The 21,236-nt window shown below is 41.3% G+C and overlaps 1 protein-coding gene across 1 annotated transcript in view; it reads left to right on the plus strand.

Annotated features, from left to right (window-relative positions):
• Window positions 1–19,083, plus strand: part of LOC147662092 (phospholipase A2 inhibitor and Ly6/PLAUR domain-containing protein-like) — a 72,089-nt gene extending 53,006 nt beyond the window's left edge. The window contains exon 6 of the mRNA XM_086951117.1: window positions 19,073–19,083. Coding sequence (XP_086807243.1) covers window positions 19,073–19,083 — 11 coding nt within the window. The remainder of the gene's footprint in view (window positions 1–19,072) is intronic.
• Window positions 19,084–21,236: the final 2,153 nt, after the last annotated feature.

Here is a 21,236-nt window from a genome sequence, read left to right on the forward strand (position 1 = left end):
TGTGCCCAGCGCCTGTAAATCAAATGCTTCTAATGGGTCTGCAGCGCTGATTGTGCCACCCACATGTGCAGCCTGTAAATGTAACTTAGACCTGCCACTGCACTGTCTGTGCATGTTTTGGTACTGTCATATAGACCTTGCAATTGCACCAACTTGCCGGGCCCTAATCTTTACTTTTCCTACATATAACTCACCCCCAAGGTAGACCCAAAGTACCCCCGGGGGGCAGGGTGCTGTGTTTGTTAAAGGTATGACATGTACCGATGGGGGTGGCATGTCTTGGAAGGGAATTACAGTGCATTTGTTTTCAGTATGGAAAGACAATCTGTCCCATAGGATAGAATGGGAGTTTACCTATAACAACTTATAAATATAACTTTCCATTGGAACAATATAGAAAGCTGGAGTTTAGTATGCCGGAACTCAGAATATAAAAATGTATCTTTCAGTAAATATGATTTTCATATTGTGTGTTTTAAAATACCACTATTAGAAAGTGGGTATTTTCTTGGTTAGCCATTCTGTGTCCCTCTGCTAATATTTGTGGATTGACTGTTTGGCTCTGGATTGACTGGGGCAAGGGATGTGCATTCTCTCAGACAGCCACTGGGGGCAGGTTGATGTGTGTGTTGCCTTTACTGAATGAGTCAAGTATGGGCTGAATAGACCTGGGCTGCATTCAGAGTAGTGGGAGAAGTTTTCACAAGCACCTGAATAGGCCTTTTTCTTTGTCCTCACTTTGCCAACTCTCTTGTTGGGACTCCTCTTGTCTCTCTATGCCTGAATTTGAATACCATACAAGAGAGGAAAAGAAATACTCCAAAGGAAAAGTGCTGCTTATACTTCCAGCTTTTTTTCACATGAGGGGCGTTGAGGAAATTACTGGAGAGGCCAGGACCGACAGCATATTTGGCTAAAATATTGGACCCACTCGTCTTCTCTCTCCAATCTACTTCTTGGATCATAAGCCATATTCGATTCACTTGTATAGATGACATTCTGTAAACACTCGGTAGAAGATGGAGGGCTTTCAGATTTCCATTGCCTACAGATTTCCCGTCTTACCAAATCTATAACCTAGAATATGAACTTGAAACAAGATGCAATGACCCGATTTTTTTCTTGAGTAAGATCAAAAAATATCAAGTGCTGACTTACCTTGATCTCTTTACCAAGGATTTCTCCCAGGAAATTACAGACCGAGATCCAAACGGACATTGTTTTTTTTTGGACACTTCATAAACAATTGAAGGTCTGCTGCTGTAAGCATACATCCTGGGCAATTATAGATTGTACCTGTAAACTTTGACAGCTTCGATGGAGACAATTTGACTCTACGGGCATTTAATAAATGATTATGCTTAAGCGATGCAGAATTTACCACTGTTCATAACATACCAAATGAGTGAAATGACAATTTCTTTATATCTTTATCGCCAAACACTTTACCCCATAAGTTTGTAATTTTGCTTTCTTTGTTATCGTCTAGCTCCAGGAGGGCCCAGTACCAGAGGGAGATTGATTTTTTCCACTTGTCCATTCTCATCACCTGATCCAACTTTGAATCCTCCTTCTCCTGTGTCCAATCTTGTGTTGTCCCCCAAGATCATAATTGATAATACTTAAACATTGTCAATCTTCCCATGGTAAGGTTACTAACCACTTCCCATCACTAAGCTAAAATCCTTTCTAAGGACTGCCAAATAAAATATGCCCCCTGCTTTTATGGGCTGACTAAGTTGGCCTCTAAAGCATTCAGGGGTACCTGGGCATTCCCAAATCGATGCTTGTGATGAATAATATGGAATTCCAAATCTTTTCTCTATATAAATCCAAGTTACTAAAGCGGACCTTAAGATCTTCAACCTCACCTTTCAAAAAAACATTGGGTCCCCATATTCTAAAAAGAAAATGGTGTTGACCTTGGCAAACATCATTCAGCATTGCTTCAAACAATAAGCCCATTGATGACCTACCAATCTTTTTTGCAAGTATACAGATATTTTTAAAATGGAAAGCATGACAATAAACAAGTAAGTCCGGTAAAACAAATCCTCCGGCCTCTAACCCAATTCTCAGCTTTTTCCTAGCTATCCTTGGACCCATTGACGGCCAGATAAAACTACCTATTTTCCCCATTAGTTTGGCAATATCCTCCTTCCGAAAAGTTAAAGGGACAGAATTATAAAGAAAAGTGATTTTAGGGAGAATAATACTTTTTATGAGGTTAGATATTTAATGGTAGGTTTGCCCATTTTGACAGTAGACTCTATATCTTCTGACTAACTTTCTTCCAATTCACTTTTCGGAATATCCGCCAACTTCTGAGTGATCAACATCCCAAGATAGCGCATTTGGGTTTTGGCCTCCTGGCTCTTCAACCTCTGGTTCCACTCCATTATTTCGTTTTTTTCCATATTGACCTTGTAACCTGAAATTGAACCAAAACTCTCTGCCTTCCTCATTAAATTGCAGAATGCCTCTTGCAGGTTGGATGAATAAAGGATCAGATCAACTGCATATAGAGCCAATTCTGCTTCAAACACACATGATCTAAAGGGAAGGATTGTAGGCTGAAGGTTCTATATACATGACGTAAATAATTAATTTACTCTCTTAATTTCTATGCAGGTAAGTACTTAATCAATGATAACTCAATCAGAAGGAAAGAAAACAGAGTCCGTGGTGTTAGAGTTTCTAAGGGTTTTATTCCTCATAAAGGAATCAGGATATCATGTTCTGACCACCACAGGGGTGACAGAAGGGATAGATGAGCGCGCTCTCGTTTATTGACAATACATAGCTTATATACTTGATTTACATCATAAGGTTCAATGTAAGAGGCGTAACAGCTGAGAGAAGACAAGATAACAGTATACACGTGGTACCAATACATCATCAAGAGGCGTAAACTAGGCGTGAACTAGAGGTGTGTGCTAGAAACGTCACTGATAGGTGACGCAAGTGGGTGGCACCAAGGGGTGGTGCTAACAGAATGTTGCAATGTCAGCAGAAATCGGAAGCTTGGATGCGCGCGCAGCTGCATGACGTGTGATTGACGGGGTGCAGGGGTCTTGACATTTACACTGACGGAAAGAGACAGAAGTCTGGCATGTCAGATCAACTTGTACTTCTTTCATATCTGATATCTGATGTTTAGGAACTATACTATCTGGGCGGAAAGGTCTCTAGGGTAGAGGCTACTCTATGCTAACTGTAGATGCGTGTATGAGCGCCTAAGTGTCTACATGTGAAGCGTGGGGGCACGGGGCCTTCCATGGAAGCATGGCAACGGAGGCTATGAATTACTTGCATTAAGACAGGTCGGCCCTTTTTGGCTCTGCAGCTGGAGAGGATGTTTACAGGATCTAGTAGGCAGGAATGTATTCTCGGGGAGCGGAACAGATAACTCGAAGGTTATAGTCAGTCTTGGCAGAAAGCAGGCTTGAGCTGAGCGCGAGGGGCCGCGCTGAATGTAGGACAGAGTTCACGAGTACAGAGGTAGCCTGGGCAGAGTCAGGAGCCACAAAAGAGGTTCAGATGGCAGGAATTCAGGGCCTACTCTGGCTAGAGCAGGAAAATGTGAAAAGTGTACTACAAAAAGACGGTGGCATAGCATACTTAGGAACGGACTATATAATCCATTCATGGTGCTTCTGAAAGAGGACAAGTTGACGGTGGACGCAAATGTATTTGCGTCTTCATAGCTGGCACAGGAGGGAAGTTACATGCACTTTAAGCTGGTACATGGAGTCGGTGGGGTACGCGCTAGGGAACACATCATGACCAAAATTTAATTTTCCTCATTCCCTCCTTGTTCCCTACGGACCCTTCATGAAATATCGATCCTCATGAATCGATCAGTCTGTTCTTGTAACATCATTTGTTCTTCTTTCTTTCCGTTACGTTTTGAGTGGAAACTGGAATGTTCAATACAAGAGGTGGCACACCGTCCACAGATCGCTGGCCCACACTGCAGGCACAGGCAACAACTGAATACTAGGACTAGGCCAATGCCTAGGAAGGATAGGATCTTCCATCCCCAAGCTGTTAACGTTGTCCAGAACCAACCGGACCAAGTCCAGGTGCCTGGATTCTGATGTATCTGATTTGCAATTTCATGAAGACGGGTGATAGCTTGATATACAGATGGTGCATTCTGTGGAATGAAAACACAGCAGCTTGACCCGATGACCTTGCAGGCTCCACCTCTATCTGCCAAGATGACGTCAATTACAAGACGATTCTGAAGAACAACAACCCGCATAGCGGACTGCTCTTCTGTTAAGTTACCTAAGGCGGAGGTAGTTTCATTTACTACGGCTTCAAGTGTTCTAGTTAATCTGCGTATTAATTTACTATTCTGGACAGGGCCCAAGAAGAAAAAGAATCCTTTATTAAAATCAGTGTACTGTTCCCATGCCGTTTCTGTGTAGTCGACAAGGGGGGCACCTCTTCTGGCTCTATTCTTTACTAGATTGCTATTTCTATGGTAATCAGAAGGGGCTAGAAAAACAGGTGGCAGAAGGAATGCAATGTAACAGGTACCATCCCAATCTGGGGGTAGGCGAATGTATGCGGTATGACCACAAACAAAGTAAGAATGACTGATAGCTTTGAAAGATGATTTTCCATCATCACTGAATTCGACCACAGTAGTGCATTTACTATGACCTAAGTGTACTGAACCTTTCTTCTTGATACATAATTCACCAGTGACTGGCAGTACTGACATAATAGGTAGAACTGGTGTGGCTTCGGATTCGACAGTAAGAATCATAAGGCTAATTGTATAATTACCTAATCCATATACTTCATTTTCTAGATCAGTTCCTATTCTAATGGGGAGTCCCTCCTTATCCGGGTAACAGATGTCTAGTAGGACCAAGTTCAGGTTTCCCCAAACCCAACCCCCATCGAAAACAGCAATGTCGGGATCTAAAGAATTAATTATCTTAAACCATGCTCCACAGGAGCCATTGTGAGAGAACGGATACGGAAAGAGAGGCAGTGCTCCCTTGTAATTCTGGTAGGGAGGGAGTCGGCCACATATCCAGCAATTTGTAGCATTGTTAGTTTGATGAGAATGATGTAACATACTAATGAATGTATTGTTGCGCAGCGCGAGTCTGTAGGAAAGCTCATGAGGAGGTAACTCACTAAAAGTGTGTTCAGCAGAGACATTGTAAGCACATTGTTCACACTTGAAGATAGGATAGTATATAGGTAACAAGATGCTAGCAACAATTATTAATATACTTAGAATAAACATTATTATTAGTGTCACTATACAGTGACTACGAAGTGATTTGCAGTATGTTCTTTTCTTTTCCTCTCTCTCTCTAACTCGATCTAGGGGATACATGTCAGAAACTATTTAACCGATTCACCTAGGGGAGGACTTAAACAATTAAACTGTCTGACTTGTTAGATCGTAACTTCATACGGTATTGTTCTTGAGGAGTCTTTTCTCTTTTAACTTCGGTAAAGTCTTTGGAATCACAGTCTCTGGTGGGGGTGGGTGTGTCTTGTTCCGGTTTCAGTCCTGGGAATGTTTTGATATGGCTTAGGTGGACCCACCCCTTTCTGCCTTCCAATTTGACTGCGGTCTTTGTTGTAAGAAGAACGGTCTTCGGAGACTTCCAGCGGGGCTCCAACGGACTTTTCCTGTCGAAGTTTCGGACTAAAACAACATCTCCGGGGCGGACGTCATGCTCCTTCACATCGGTGTTGTCAGGGAAGGCTGCGGCAACCTGTGAACGACATGATTGGAGTGCAGACATCAAGGAGGCAAGGTAATCTGTCAACATATTAGAATCAACATCGGTTATCTTTTTAGGAATGGGCGTCCCCCACATATTCGGTGGTCTGCCAAAGACCACTTCGTACGGAGATAGCCCTGATCTTGAATGGGCGACCATTCTCATATAGAATAGTGCCACCGGCAGGGCGACTATCCAGTCGACCCCTTTGTCCTGACATATTTTGGCAAGGCGAATCTTTAATGTCTGATTATGCCTCTCAACAAGGCCTGCGGCTTCTGGATGTCGGACACAATGGAACTTCCACTGGTATCCCAATAACAAGGAAACTTCTTTCATTAGGGCAGACGAGAATGGCTGACCGTTATCTGAGTACACGACACGGGGCAAGCCGTACCGTGGGAAAAATTCACGAACCAACTGTTTGGCAGTGGTCGGAGCAGTGTAATCTGGGACTGGGTATGCTTCGGTCCAGCGGGACAGAGCACAGACAACTACGAGAACATATTTAAATCCTCGACAACGGTCCATCTGGATATAATCCATCTGGAGGACTTCAAAAGGGTGATCGGGAGGATGAAATCCACCTTGCTCTACAGGGACGCTTTTACCTGGATTGAACTGACAACAGATCATGCAAGTACGCACTTTCTGTTTTGCTGCTGCTCGTAAGTTTTTATTGTACCAGAGATTTTGCAAACTGTCTAGCATTGCTTTCTCTCCTAGGTGGGCAGGACTATGTGCTGTATTTATCATGACTTGGACCATAGAGTCAGGGAGAAACCATATAGATTTTCCCTTCGTCATCCAACCTTGATCTGTCTGGATCCCTCCTAGTTCGGTCCATTTCTTTATTTCGTCTGCAGTAGCATGTGTCTGAATGTCAATAACATCTAGTGTGGGATCCCTGACTGTCATGCAGTTTGTCGGATCTGTTATCTTTGTCGTGTCAGTTGTCTGTGTGTGAGTCAGTGCTGTATGTTTTGCTGTCTGATCTGCCAGGTCATTACCCTGGGAAACAGAATCTGTGGCTTTAGTATGTGCCTTACACTTCATGACTGAAATCGCTGAAGGCAGATGTATTGCTTCTAACAGTGCTTGAATGAGAGGACCATGCTGTATCTTTGTACCATGAGAGGTCAGAAAACCTCGTTCTTGCCAGAGCATGCCGAAGTCGTGTACGACTCCGAACGCATAACGGGAATCTGTGTATATGTTAACATTTCTGTTCTTCGCTAGAATACAGGCTTGGGTCAGAGCGATGAGCTCTGCTGCTTGGGCAGACAATGTATCAATACGATGTGTTTCTTTAACTTCAGTTTCAGTGGTCACGGCATACGCGGCCACTAACTCTCCTGTACTTGTTCTCATGCATGAACCATCCACATAAAGTGTCAGGTCTGGATTTGTCAATGGAACATCTGTTAAATCTCGTCTGGGCTTTGTTACTGCATTAATAATCTCTATACAATCATGTGGAGCTGGATCTGTCATAACTGTAGGTAACAATGTTGCTGGATTCAAGATACTGCAGCGTCTGATTTCTATGTGTGGCTGGAATAATGTCAATTCGTAACCTGTCAGTCGTGCTATAGTCAAGTGTTGAGTCTGGGTTCTGTTTAACAGGACCTCTACAGAATGTGGAACTTGTACTGTTAACTGATGACCTAAAACAATTGAGTCGCTTTGTCTGATTGCTAACGCTGTTGCTGCTACTGACTTTAAGCATGCAGGGAGTGCCTGTGCTACTGAATCCAATGTGCTTGAAAAATAAGCGCAAGGCTTATGTGAACCTGCTTGATCTTGAGTGAGGACAGACAATGCTGTACCGTCACGTTCTGTAACAAAAAGTGTAAACGGTTTGCTGTAACATGGTGTCGCTAAAACTGGTGCTTGGCATAAAGCTTTCTTTAATTCCTCAAAGGCTTGTGTGTGTTCCTGAGTCCAAGGGAGGACAGTCGAAGTTGCTGCCTCCTGTGTTGTTAACTGGATGAGTGGTTTAGCTAGAAATGCATATTGAGGAATCCATTGTCTGCAGTACGAGGTGAGGCCTATGAAGGCCCGCACTTCTTTTTGTGACTGGGGTCGGGGCATGTTTACAATTAACTGAATGCGATCGGGAGTGAGCTGTCTCCCCACTTTGGACAGCAAGTGACCCAAGTACACAACTTGCTGAACACAGAATTGTAGCTTCGAAGGAGACACCTTGTGTCCCTTGTCGGCCAGAAAATGCAAAACTATCAGAGATGCTTGTTCACATTCGGGCTCACTTCGTGCGGTGATCAGTAGATCATCGACGTACTGTAGTAAAGCGGTATTAACTGGCATTTGGATACAATCTAGTTGTCTTTTCAGTGCTTGACTATAGATGCTGGGGCTTTCTGTAAATCCTTGAGGTGCGCGGGAAAATTTGAAACTTCGTCCATTTAAACTGAATCCGAAGAGATATTGGCTCTCCGGGTCAATGGGTACACTGAAAAAGGCGTTCTTGAGATCGATTACAGTAAAGAACGTTGCTTCTGAATCAATGGCAGTTAACAGGGAGGAGATATCGGGGACCACAGGATACTGTGGTACAATGCATTTGTTCAGTTCTCGAAGATCAATCACCAGCCGATATACTGGCGGTGCATTGCGGTCTGTACGTTTAAGAATTGGAATGATGGGTGAATTACAGATATTGGAGTCGGTCTCTACGACCACTCCCTGGGCGATAAGCTCTTCAATAATTTTCAGTAAAGCCACTACAGCATCGGGTGGTAACTTGTATTGTCTGATTCTGGGTAAAACAACTCCTGTCTTGAGTGTAACACGGTATGGTGTGATATGCATACAACCTACATCTGCTGGGCCTTTTGCCCATAAGTGATCTGGTACATTCTTCAATCTGACATCAAAGTCACGTAAAACATAATGACCCTTGAAATCCCGTAGAAAGAGTCTGACTCCCTCCGGGGAACAGCAAATTATAGCTCCTAGAGCCTTCAGTGTTTTAATTCCTAACAGATTTTCGGGACATGATTTCGTAAGTAACAAATCTGTAACTCGAGATAATGGACCCACAGCTAGTGGTACTGGTTCTGATACTTCATTTACAATAGGCTGTCCTGAAAAACCAAGGGAAACATTCTGTGAGCCTGAGAGGGGTGCCCCTGGGACTTCATTATGACTTATAGTAGTGCGACTTGCCCCTGTGTCAATTAAAAACTTTCTGTCTTTTCCTAATACGTGACTATGTACATAAGGACCTTCTTGATCTACAGGAATTTCAATAAGAGGCAAATCACTTTCCCTCCCTAGGCTGTTTCATGTATAACGCTGATAATCTGGGTATGCCGACTGGGCATACTGGTACATCTGTTGTGATACTTGTCTAGTTGCGGCAGCGGGCTGTGTTTGAGCATGCTGTGGCTGCGGTACTGCTACTGTCTGTACTGTATGGGACTGATCATACATAGGCTGTGTATTCTGCATTGGCTGTTCGTTCTGTGAGGTCTGTTGTTGACCCTGTTCATGTCTAGGTGGACGCGGTCTTTCTTTAGTTTTACCTGTCTCGATGTTATGTTTCAGGACTGGACATTCATGGACGTAGTGACCTGGCTGCTTGCAATAATTACATGTCCCTTTAACGGGAGCGGCAGAATGATTGGTCTGGGCCCCACTTTTTCTATGACCCTCGGCTGGAATGGTCTGAGCTACTAACATTTTCATTTTCGTGTCTTTCATACGTTTCTGTTCCTGATCTTGTTCTTCCCTAATTCTATTCTGGTGATATTGTAACATTTGTAACATCTGTGATGGCGTATTTGCCTGCCAAGTACTTTCAACCTTGTACACTCTATTTTTAACTAGTGGTAGGGCGTTCTCTACTAATTTTGTTACAAAAAGATGTGGATATGACTCGCTACTAGTTTTTAGGCCACTATTGATAATGAAACATTTCTCGAATCTTGAATAAAAGTCACTAGTATCTTCATCTTGTTTCTGTTTACAGGACGAGATTGCGTCCCAATCTTCCTTTCGAGTTGTCAATAATCTTGGCAGAACCTGTACTATTAAACCTGGTAATGCTTTAGTCAGATCCCCAAGGCCTAACCCTGGGACTCGTTTCTTTTCTTCGTCTTCTATTTCCGCCCATGCTATCTTTGACTCTCCCACTTCCCAATCCTTCTCTTTTAATTTCTCGTAAATGCCCGTGGGCAACAGTACCTTTAGCATTTTCATAATATCATCATACGTGTAATCTCCCATCAGTAACATGTCTTTAAGCTCTCTGTGAAAACCCGCAGGGTCTTTATCATGGCACGGAACTAATTTCTTCATTTCTAACAGTTCTAACTTAGTCAGTGGTGTGTGAACATACACACGTTTCAGAGTATGATCCTCGCCCATAACTGGATGTACTTCTCGTAAGGGATTCTGACTTTCAATGCCACCACCGCATTGCATGTGGTACATTTTTCTTTCTGGAGGCGGGGCGGGAATATATTCAGAGCTCAGGAAGGTGTTATACTTACGTCGTTGTTCTAGAATTATTTGTATTAATTTGGTACTAAAACCTCTCCATCTATCCATGAGTAGTGCTTCTAATGTTTCATGTAAGGGACCTGGATCAGAATGATGGTTTCTGAACTTGATGAGGAGGTGCTGAATCATGTATACACCTGCTATTTTCTGTTCTTCCGGGGAAAGGTTCAAGAATGTCTGCACTAACGTGTCATCATTATATATGTCTGGGTTTTCGGCCCACAACACGGCTGACCGGGCTAGTTCCTGTTCATCCATAGAATTGAGTACATGGTACCCTACTCGATCTCGAAGCCTTTTATCAGTTTCCTGGAACTGATGTTCAGAAGAATTCGGATTTGTTAAAGCAGAGAAAAGGACTCTCTTGCTCTCCGGACGGACACCTTTCCTAAGGTAGTTTCCCCTACCTACATATGCTATAATGTCTGTAGATTTTCCTGATGTTTCATCTTCATCTTCCTCCTCGGAGGAATTTTTATCATTTTCTTCCTGATGTGCAGTTAATACTGCCTTTCTAATTTTCTGGGACATAGTGGCTATGCAAGTCCCCTTGTCATGTTTTGCGTCTGCTATATTTTGGCCCCACTTGTTCAATGCGTCTAACTCACTTTGATCTGTCCCGGGCCTGTCTCGTTCTCTTATCACACAATTAATGAAGAATCGTAATATCTGTTTTTGAATGTCAATTTTCTGTTTATACATGGCAGCTTTGACACTGTCGGGGTCTTTCCCTGTCTGTATGAATTTGTATAGTCTGTCGAGAGCTTCCTGCATTCCTACACAGCATAGCAAGTTATCGGTGGCAGATCTTAAGCGCAGTGATGCTAATACCATTAGATCGTCCTTTCCGGGTACTGGATCATATCTGCAGAATGACATCCTATCTTTGAATGCCTCAAGCCGGGGTGAGTAGGGAGACTGGAAAGGATTCTGTGTGTCCTTTAAATGCAATCTGTGTGTCGGTGGCGGGGTCTGTAGACCCGTTGTCGCACCTCCTGAGGCGGATGCTTGGGCATTATCTCTCCGCGGAGTCTGTATCTGGACTTGAATCTGTCGTTTAGTAACATTAGGTAGTACTGGTTTCGTTAGATCCGTCTTGAGTGGAGGAAGTGGCGGAGGTGGCGGAACAGGGGAGGTCTGTCGCGGTACCGGCGGAACATTATCTGGGGGCGCAGTGCCACCCCCATCCCTGTCAGTAGGCAGGGCACGAACAGGCAGATTGGTGTAAGCTGGTGCTACATCCTCTAGATACGAATTCAGGAATATGTCTTTAGTAGTTTTATGCATTACTTTAGTTGGAACTAATGGTGTCGGTAAGTTTTTCGGTATCTCTGATTCAGTTTCGGATGTCCCGTCTGCTATGAGATACATACCGTTTACCATATTATTTCGGGCACGGTCTATTTGTTCTGTTTTTACTCGGATCCCTTCAGTAACTAATTCGGTTTCTCGTTCTTTATCTGATTCTTTAAGTCTGTCTTCTCTACGAAGTGCTTTGTCAGCACGCTTACGTGATTCCTTACGCCAAAATTCTATGGCGTCCTTCTGGGATTGCCTAGCCTTCTTTTTCCATAATGCTTCTTCTACCCTCATGATGCACTCAGCATCCCACGTTCCGGTAACAGGCCATCTGTGTCTCTCATCTAGGTGCTTGGTGTAATCGGCCCATAAATCTAGATATAATATGGCATCTATGCCGTGTTTTTGATACATAAAATTGCCTGGAGTGTCCCTAGGGGGGATAGGAATTTCTTCCTCTAGTAACCCTTTCCTAGTTCCGATCTGTTTTATCTTGCTGAGGAACGGCATCCTGCTTACTTATTGCTGAACGCTAGGTCTTTTATTCCTTGATACGAGTTGCTAGTTGATACAAGAAATACAATAATTACACAGTAAAACAGTCACATTCATACCACAACATTAATCACATGAAAACATTAAAGACATAGCTAACTAAGTGTACTGCTCAACAGTACGGATACACTGCTGTAACAGTGCAGAAATTCGGAAGACTTGATATACTGCTAAACAGTACAGATACACTGCCTAAAAACAGTGCAGACCGGACTTGCGTACCCAAACCCGTCTAGATACGACCCAGCAATGGTACTCACCGGGAAGCACGGAAACAGAAGGCCTCGGAAAACTCGACTGGACTCGGCTCGGAACTTCGGAAAACTTCGGAGAACTTTCGGAAAACTTCGGAAAACTTCGGAAAACTGGTGGGCCTCTTCACACCTCGGACCTTGCTTCTTTCGGCTGGGCTCTGGTCGGGATCCTCCGCACTCCTCACCGCCTCGTCTGGGTACTGATCGCAGTCTTCGTCACCTCCGTGGGTCAGAGGGGGATGCAGGAAATCCTGCCAGTACACGTGTAGTCCGTCTAACTGATGGCAGGGGACACGGATTGCAACGCACCTTCCGGCGCGTGAGGTGGGGGAGGGGTCCCTATTCGGGCGCCAAAATGACGTAAATAATTAATTTACTCTCTTAATTTCTATGCAGGTAAGTACTTAATCAATGATAACTCAATCAGAAGGAAAGAAAACAGAGTCCGTGGTGTTAGAGTTTCTAAGGGTTTTATTCCTCATAAAGGAATCAGGATATCATGTTCTGACCACCACAGGGGTGACAGAAGGGATAGATGAGCGCGCTCATCTATCCCTTCTGTCACCCCTGTGGTGGTCAGAACATGATATCCTGATTCCTTTATGAGGAATAAAACCCTTAGAAACTCTAACACCACGGACTCTGTTTTCTTTCCTTCTGATTGAGTTATCATTGATTAAGTACTTACCTGCATAGAAATTAAGAGAGTAAATTAATTATTTACGTCATACAGATTAAATAGAAGCGGGACAGTGGCACCCTTGCCTTGTGGCTCTTGTAATACTGAGCCAATACCTTTGTTTTTATTTCTTTATTGGATTTTTTTCCCATTTTATGCAAAAAGAACAGAACATAAATAACAGCAGCTGACAGATCCAACCAGAAAACGCATTGCAGGGTAACATTTGTTCAAGTTCAACAACAGAGACAGGGAGAGAAAAACAAAGAACGAAAATATGCAAACAGGATAAATAATGCACCCAGAATAAGCCATATTATTAATCCAGCTCCCCTTGAATCCACTGCCAAACCGGTGCCCAGACCTTCATGCCTAAAGCTCTTTTTTTCTGACCCTTCATTCTATATATGGCCGCTTCTATATTGTATGTGGCTAAGAGACGGGCTCTCCAAGTGTCAAAGGAGGGTGGAACTGGATTAATCCAATCTTGCATGAAACATGCCCGTATCAATGCCATACAGATAAATAATAGAAGTTTTCTCCCCTTCTGCTAATATATCGGAGGTTACCCCAATTAAAACTAATTCTCCTGTCAGAATAAGTGTTGAGCCAAAAAATACTGCCAGAAATTTCTGAATTGCAGAAAAAAATACAGATAACTGATGACAGAGAAAAAACATATGTAGTGCATTAGCTGCAAACACCCCACATCTGCAGCATGATGTCCCCCATTTGGAAATTTTTGAAGGCGTATAATATAGGTCACAAATGGCCATATAGTGCTGTGAGCGTAATCTGACAGTGATCAAAATGCAGTTCGCAAGAAAAATAGATTCTTCTAACTGAATAGCATTGCTGCCCAACTTTTCAGCCCAACTCCTTTGATGAACCTCTAAATCATCTGAACATGAAGAAATAAGTAAATTATAATAGAGGAATCTTCTGCAAGCCAGAACGCGGCTGTACGCCTAAAGTATTGAAAAAACTATGGATCTGCAAAAACTTAAAATAATCATTACTAGTTAAATTATACTTATATAAAAGAGCCGCAAAAGAGATCAACTGATCGTTCTGCCACAAATCACCCACATAATGTATTCCGCAGTTACGCCATCTAATCATAACATAATCTTGAAAAACTGGGGGAAGAATGCATGGTGCAGATACCTAGTTGAGGATTTATTATTCTCCATACCCCATACGCTGCTTTCAAAGTCTTGAACTTAGTTTTTTTGAAGTAACTGGGCTCTATGTTTTTAACCAAGCATCTACGACACTCTTCTCCCAAAGCAAATTCATATATTGAGGGTGAGTGGCTCACTGGGATCCGTGCCTTTGCACCAATTATCAGCGGAGTAATAAACTGTATAACAGATGCAAGATAATAATACAAAAAATGCGGGATACCCCATCCTCCCCTAGCCTTTGGAAGTATCGTCTTCTTGTATGATCTTCGCTGGCGTTTATAACCCCACAAGAATCTGGCTACCATCCTTTCTAGTTGTTTGAAACAACTAAGGGGAAATTCAAGAGGGATTGTTTGAAACATATATAAGAATTTAGGAAGTATCATCATTTTTAAACATTATTCCGGCCGTATAAGGATAAATGAAGATGATCAATACGCTTGAGCGAAGGAATTTGCTTTTTTCAAGACCGAATTTAAATGTAACTCTGGAATGGCAGACACTGGAGATGTAATTTTAATACCCAAATATGTTGCTACTGCCAATGTTTTAATATGTACAGGCAGATTCTGAACAACAAATAATATTTGAGTTTTTGAAATATTCAGTTTATATCCAGAAAAGGCTCCAAACTGAATGTCTGACATAATATCGACAGACAGAATATCGAAATGCAAAAATATCGGAGCAAAAATATCGACAGCAAAAATATCGGAATCCTATCTTCATTAAGGTAAGTACAAAAATATCGAAAAAATAATATCGTAGTACAAAAATATCGGAATCAAAAATATCGTTTTTTTAAATGTATTAATAATAATGTAAAAATAATTTTAAAATACATATAATTTTACAAATATTAAATAAAAATATTAAAACAAAATTAAAAATAATACATATACATTTAAAATAAATAAAACACTTAATAATTTAATGTAATTTTAATTTTTTTCATGTAATTTATTTGATTTAATGTAATATTTTTTTGTTTTTACCCTGTACGCCTGTATCCCAAAAACCCAAAACTGACCCTGAACCCTAAAAATATCCCTGTACCCCAAAAACCCAAAACTGACCCTAAAACCTAAAAATACCCCTTTACCCAAAAACTAAAAACTGACCCTGAACCCTAAAAATACCCCTTTACCCATGAACTGAAAACTGACCCTGAACCCTAAAAATACTCCTTTACCCAAAAACTGAAAACTGACCCAGAACCCTAAAAATACCCCTTTACCCAAAAACTGAAAACTGACCCTGAACCCTAAAAATACCCCTTTACCCAAAAACTGAAAACTGACCCTGAACCCTAAAAATACCCCTTTACCCATGAACTGAAAACTGACCCTGAACCCTAAAAATACCCCTTTACCCAAAAACTGAAAACTGACCCAGAACCCTAAAAATACCCCTTTACCCCAAAACTGAAAACTGACCCTGAACCCTAAAAATACTCCTTTACCCAAAATTAATTAATATTATTTAATTACCAATTAATTATTAATTAACAATAAAGTAAATATATTAGCACATTTGCTGTAATTAATTTAATTTAATAATTAATATTATTTTTCCCAATTAATTAAGAATAACAATAAATTATATATAAAAAAATTACTATAATTAATGTAATTAAATAATTAATATTAATTAATTACCAACTAATTAATAATTACAAATATGTACAAAATTATAATAATTAATCAACTAATTAATAGAAATTAATTACCAATTAATTATTAATTAAAATATGTACAAACATATATCAATTAATTAATTATTATTAAATTACTTCCCACCCTATTCCCCTATAAACCCATAACCCGCTACAGAACATATTTATCAATTAATCAATTAATTAAAAATAATTAAAAATTATTTCTCAATTAATTAATTAATAATTCCTACTAATTATTAATTAATTTAATATAATTAAATTACTTCCCACCCTATTCCCCTATAAACCCACAACCCGCTACAGTAGTAAAAGACAATATTTAATTAAATTACATTAAAAATAAATAATAAAACATAATAAATACAATATAATATACACTAAATTTATTTAAAAATTGATATTAGTAACATCGAAGTTATTAATTTCGATATTATTGACATCGATATTTACAACTTCAATATTACTGTTATCATACTAATATCGATATTAAGACTGTCGATATTACTTACCTTCGATATTTTGTCCCATCGATATTTAAACTTCGATATTTTTGTATATCGATATTTAAAAATTGATATTTTGTCTTTGTACCCTCCAGACTGAATCGCCAGATCCTCTATTATTGGCAATGCACTCTGAATATCTGTAGTGGTCACCACTATATCATCCGCGTAAGCGAGAGCTCTGTAGTTAGTACGCGCAACTTGTACTGGTGCAATATCCTCCACTTGATTCAATTTATTTAAAAAAAGTATCAATATAAAGGGCAAACAAAAGTGGTGAGGACGGGCATCCCTGTCATGTACCCCGTAAAATATAAAAGGGGGCAGATTTTTACCCTGCTAGTCTAATACATGATATTGGAGAAGCATAAAGGGCTTTTAAGGCTAACATCATCTGAGGACCAAAGACCTTCAACAAAAGCACATCCCAAAGATACGTCCAGGCTACCCTGTTGAATGCCTTCTCAGCATCCAACAGGGTAATACCAAGTGCCGTCTTAGTCTCTTGAGCCCAGTCCATTAAGGCAATCACATGCCGATCATGGTCCGTAGTATCTCGATTAGGGATAAAGCCGTGCTGCCAATGTGATACAAGTGATGACATTATGCCTGAAAATCGGGAGGCTAAGATTTTTGAGAATATCTTGCTGTCAGTATTAATTAATGAAATAGGCCTATAGGAGGATGGCAGAAGGGGGGCTTGTCTTTTTTAGGAAAGGTCATAATAATTGATTGCCGCCAAGATACTGGTGCTATCCCTTTCTGTGCTTCTAAAAAAGTTAGAAGCAAGTCTTGTTTTAACAAATGGCGAAATATCCTGTAAAACTCCAACGGGATACCATCCGGGCCCATAGCCTTGCCGGCCGCGAGGGAGAGAATAGCGGTTTCTATTTCTCCCTATGTAATGTCTGAATCTAACGCTGCCGCCTGTGCGGGGGATAATTTAGAGATATTTCCAAGACCAGAAAAATTTAGGATACATTTAGATGAATAGGTTGATACTTCCTCCTTGTACAATTTACTATAAAATAGTCGAAAAACTTCTAAGACTTCATCCGGTTGTTGATGAAGTTGTCCAGTCTCGTCCTGTATGTTATATGCTTCTTTTTGCCTTTTTTTTTTTGCCAAAATACGTCCTGAATTTTCCCCAACTTCGTACACTTGTGATCGAGAAACTGCAACCTGTTCGACTAATTTCATAGTGAAAATCTTTTATAGGCTAGATTTATGTATAGAAAGATTAGATTTTATATGTTCAATATCTTGCGAGGAATTAATGGCAATTACTAATTTGGCTTCCCACTCCCACACTTTCTTGTAATAAGAACCCAATTTGTCCCGGGAGATTCTTTGCTTATTAATTGAAAAAGATCATGTCTCCCCGCGTATTATTATTTATTTAATTTATTATTTATTATTTAAAACATTTATAGAGCGCAACTGTCGCCTGGCAGGCATCCTGGCGCTAGAGTAGCTTACTCCTAACATAAAAAACAGTGGGAGAAAGATAACTGATGAGGGGGGAAACTAGGGAAAAAGCCAAGTTTTTATTCGTTTTCGAAACGGAAGGAGCTGTGAAGTGTGGCGAATGTCAGCAGGCAGACTGTTCCAGAGCTTTGCAGCCGCCACTCGGAATGATCTTCCTCCAATCCTAGCTCTCTTGAATCTGGGCACTATTACAAGTCGAGCGGTAGCGGATCGAAGGGCTCTGGTAGGGGTGTACCAGCTGAACAACCGTTGTAAGGGGATAGGTCCTAGCCCGTGTAGTGCCTTAAAGACCAGACACAGAGACTTGAAGGCAATTCAAGCTTTAAAAGCATCCCATACCATTTGGGTTGAAGCAGACCCTTGATTAAACTCAAAGAATTCCTTTATCCATTTACCCATGTACTCAATATATGATGGGTCTGCCAACAGTTTGCCCTCAAACGTCCATGAGTTCTCATTGGACGAGGAGTCCAGGTCTATTTTAATCTATATCACTATGGGATTATGGTCAGATATTATTTTAGGAAATACCTCAAACATAATGTCACTAATAAGCCAGGAAGTAACAAAGAAATAGTCCAAACTGACACATTTCTGATGAGGGGCTGAAAAAATAGTTTAGCCTGATGCCGTAGTATTGGCAAACCCAACATCACATAGTCCAAATTCATTAACTAGGCCTCTTATTGCATTATAAGTCTTCTTTTTTAACCCAGCATATATCATCTCGCGCCTTATATCAAAGTCTTCCTCAAGATGAATATTAAAATCTCCACATAATATTAAAGGAGCGGGCCAGCCAGCTAACTCTATACTAAGGAAGTTTATCATATCTGGATCATCCAAATTTGGGCCATAGATCGAGCAGATAGTCCAGGGGTTACCCTCAATACAGATTTCACTTATTACCCACCTGCCATACTGATCAGTTTTAGTGCGTTTACAGCACCTCACTCCTCTTTTCATCAGGATTGCCACTCCCCTTGTGGTGGTACTTTGACGAGTTCACCCCAGTACTTGCATGTCTAAATCATTAAGACAAAGTCTTTCATTCCACGTCAGGTGTGTTTCCTGTAAACATAGTAGGTCTATCCTCATACTCTGAATTATTTGTGAACATATCTCTCTTTTTCTCCACAGATATTCCATGAACATATCCTTAATTTACCCATATTGATATTTTGATTGATTAGTGAACAGTAAATCAAAGACAACAGCTCTGACTCTATTGACCTCTGCCGTCCTTATAGCAAAAAAAAAATACTAGAGAAATTACATCCAATGCCTATCTTAAAACAAACAGTTTTGTTCTTAGTTGCCCCACCACCATCCCACCCCAACCTCCCTCCAGTGCCCCCCATCCGCACCTACCAAGAACCCCACCTAAAAAAGGCAAAGGGACTGAAAAGTCCCTGAAAGTGATGGCCAGAGAAGCATAGTGCATCTTGCGGTTCGCATCCCATCTCCTTAGTATATCACCCTATGCAGAATCAAAAAGCTAATTAATCTTAAAGAAAAATACAAAAAAACTAGGAGTAGTGCATTAGACAATTACATACATGTTTGAAATATCGATTCATGATTTACAGTATAAAGTCAGATTAGATAGACGCTAATGGGTCTTTTGCTGCACTCTCCAAAGTTAGATAGTATGTTTTCTCTTTATGGATTATTTTAAGTTTTGAGGGGTTTAGAAGGAAGGCCTGAGCTCCTTTAGCTTGAAAAGATGGAATAATTCGGCGAAACTGCCAGCGCTGTTGGACTGTGGCATGACAAATTCCACTCCTTTCCCCCTTCGTTTTTTGATGAGGCCTAGCCAAATCATACAAATCCTCATGAGCCAGGTAGTTGTTTAAGGAGATTAGTATGGATCTTGGCTTGATGTTAGAGTCAGGCCTATCATTTTTTTTGTTGAAAGGGGAATCTCTGAGCTCTTTGACGCTCCAAGTCCCACTGCCACTGGGTTAATTCCGGAAAAGCTTCAGTGAAGAGCTCAATAACAAACTTTCTGATGTTAGACCCCTCACTCCCTTCTGGTATGCCCAAAATTCGGAGATTGTTCACCCTAGATCTGTTCTCAAAATCAACCAGCATCCAGTTGACGTCTTCCCGTAATGCTTCCAAGGAAGAAAGCTGAGATTTTTGTTGCGTCATTGTATCTTCAATGGCAGATATCCTTCCTTCTGCCTCTAGTACTGTGGTTGACATTTCGTTGCAGGTTTTAGCCACTTGCCGCACATTATTTTGGAGCCTTCGTACTGCTTCTTGGGTACGCAAGTTCTCAGCTTTTGTTTCCTCATGAAGTTGGAGCATGACCTGATAGAGAGTAGTTAAAGTAATTTCAGGCACATGAAGTTGAACCCCCGAATTTACTTCAGCAGAGCTACTTAAAACTGGAGAGCCTTGACTGTTTCCATCCCCTGGGATTGGAGGAGTGGGTCTACCAATAACCAATGGAACCTTACGGACTGTGTTTTCTTCAGCCCCCCACTCCATTCTAGCGGAAGGGGATGTCTCATTCTCACCATTCTCTCCACTTACTGAGTTCACCCCATCCTCCAACTGCACCGAGCTGGTTAAACTGGTAGCACTTAAGTCATCTCTCCATTCACCATCCAAACTCTCCGACTCCAGAGCATTGGATAAGTCCGACATTGAAAAAAAGTTGCCTGCTGAATCAATTGACTCTGTATCCACATTTGCTTCAAGTGTATCTTGATTTAGAATAGAAACAGAAGATGATGGATTAGCTGAGCTTTCTAGTAGAGTTAACAGATTAATTATACTGTTGGTGTGCTCTGATGCATTCTGCCCTGATTCAGTCCTGGGTAATACCGTAGCGCCACCCAGTTGAACTACTCGACACATTTTACCCTTAGAAATTCCAATACCATTTCCCTTACCAGTGACAATATTACCGGCATTAGAAACATCAGTCTGCGGGGGATTCATGCCTGCGCATTGCCCATCATTAATTGCATTTCGGGATGGCTCCGGTCCTATAACTCCCAGCATTCACTATTGGTGTTGGCGTTGAAGAGGCTGCATGCACACTGGTACCAGCACCAATCACCTCAGCATCGGACTCCATGTTTGGTATTGTAGTCATACCGGCTCCCTGAAATACTTCAATCTCTGCATTTCCCGCCGTAACCACCGTTGCCGCCATTGCCGCTCGTGTCTTTGGTTTTGAGCCCTTCAGAACCGTATTGGTATTCGGGTTCTTCGGCGCCAACCCAAAGCTGCGTTTCCGCCTCTTCAACAGGGCCAGCATGCGATCCGGCACAGCCTCCCCCAGAGTTTT

The sequence above is a fragment of the Lissotriton vulgaris genome, unplaced genomic scaffold, assembly GCF_964263255.1.
Source record: "Lissotriton vulgaris unplaced genomic scaffold, aLisVul1.2 SCAFFOLD_2550, whole genome shotgun sequence".
Lineage (NCBI taxonomy): Eukaryota > Metazoa > Chordata > Amphibia > Caudata > Salamandridae > Lissotriton > Lissotriton vulgaris.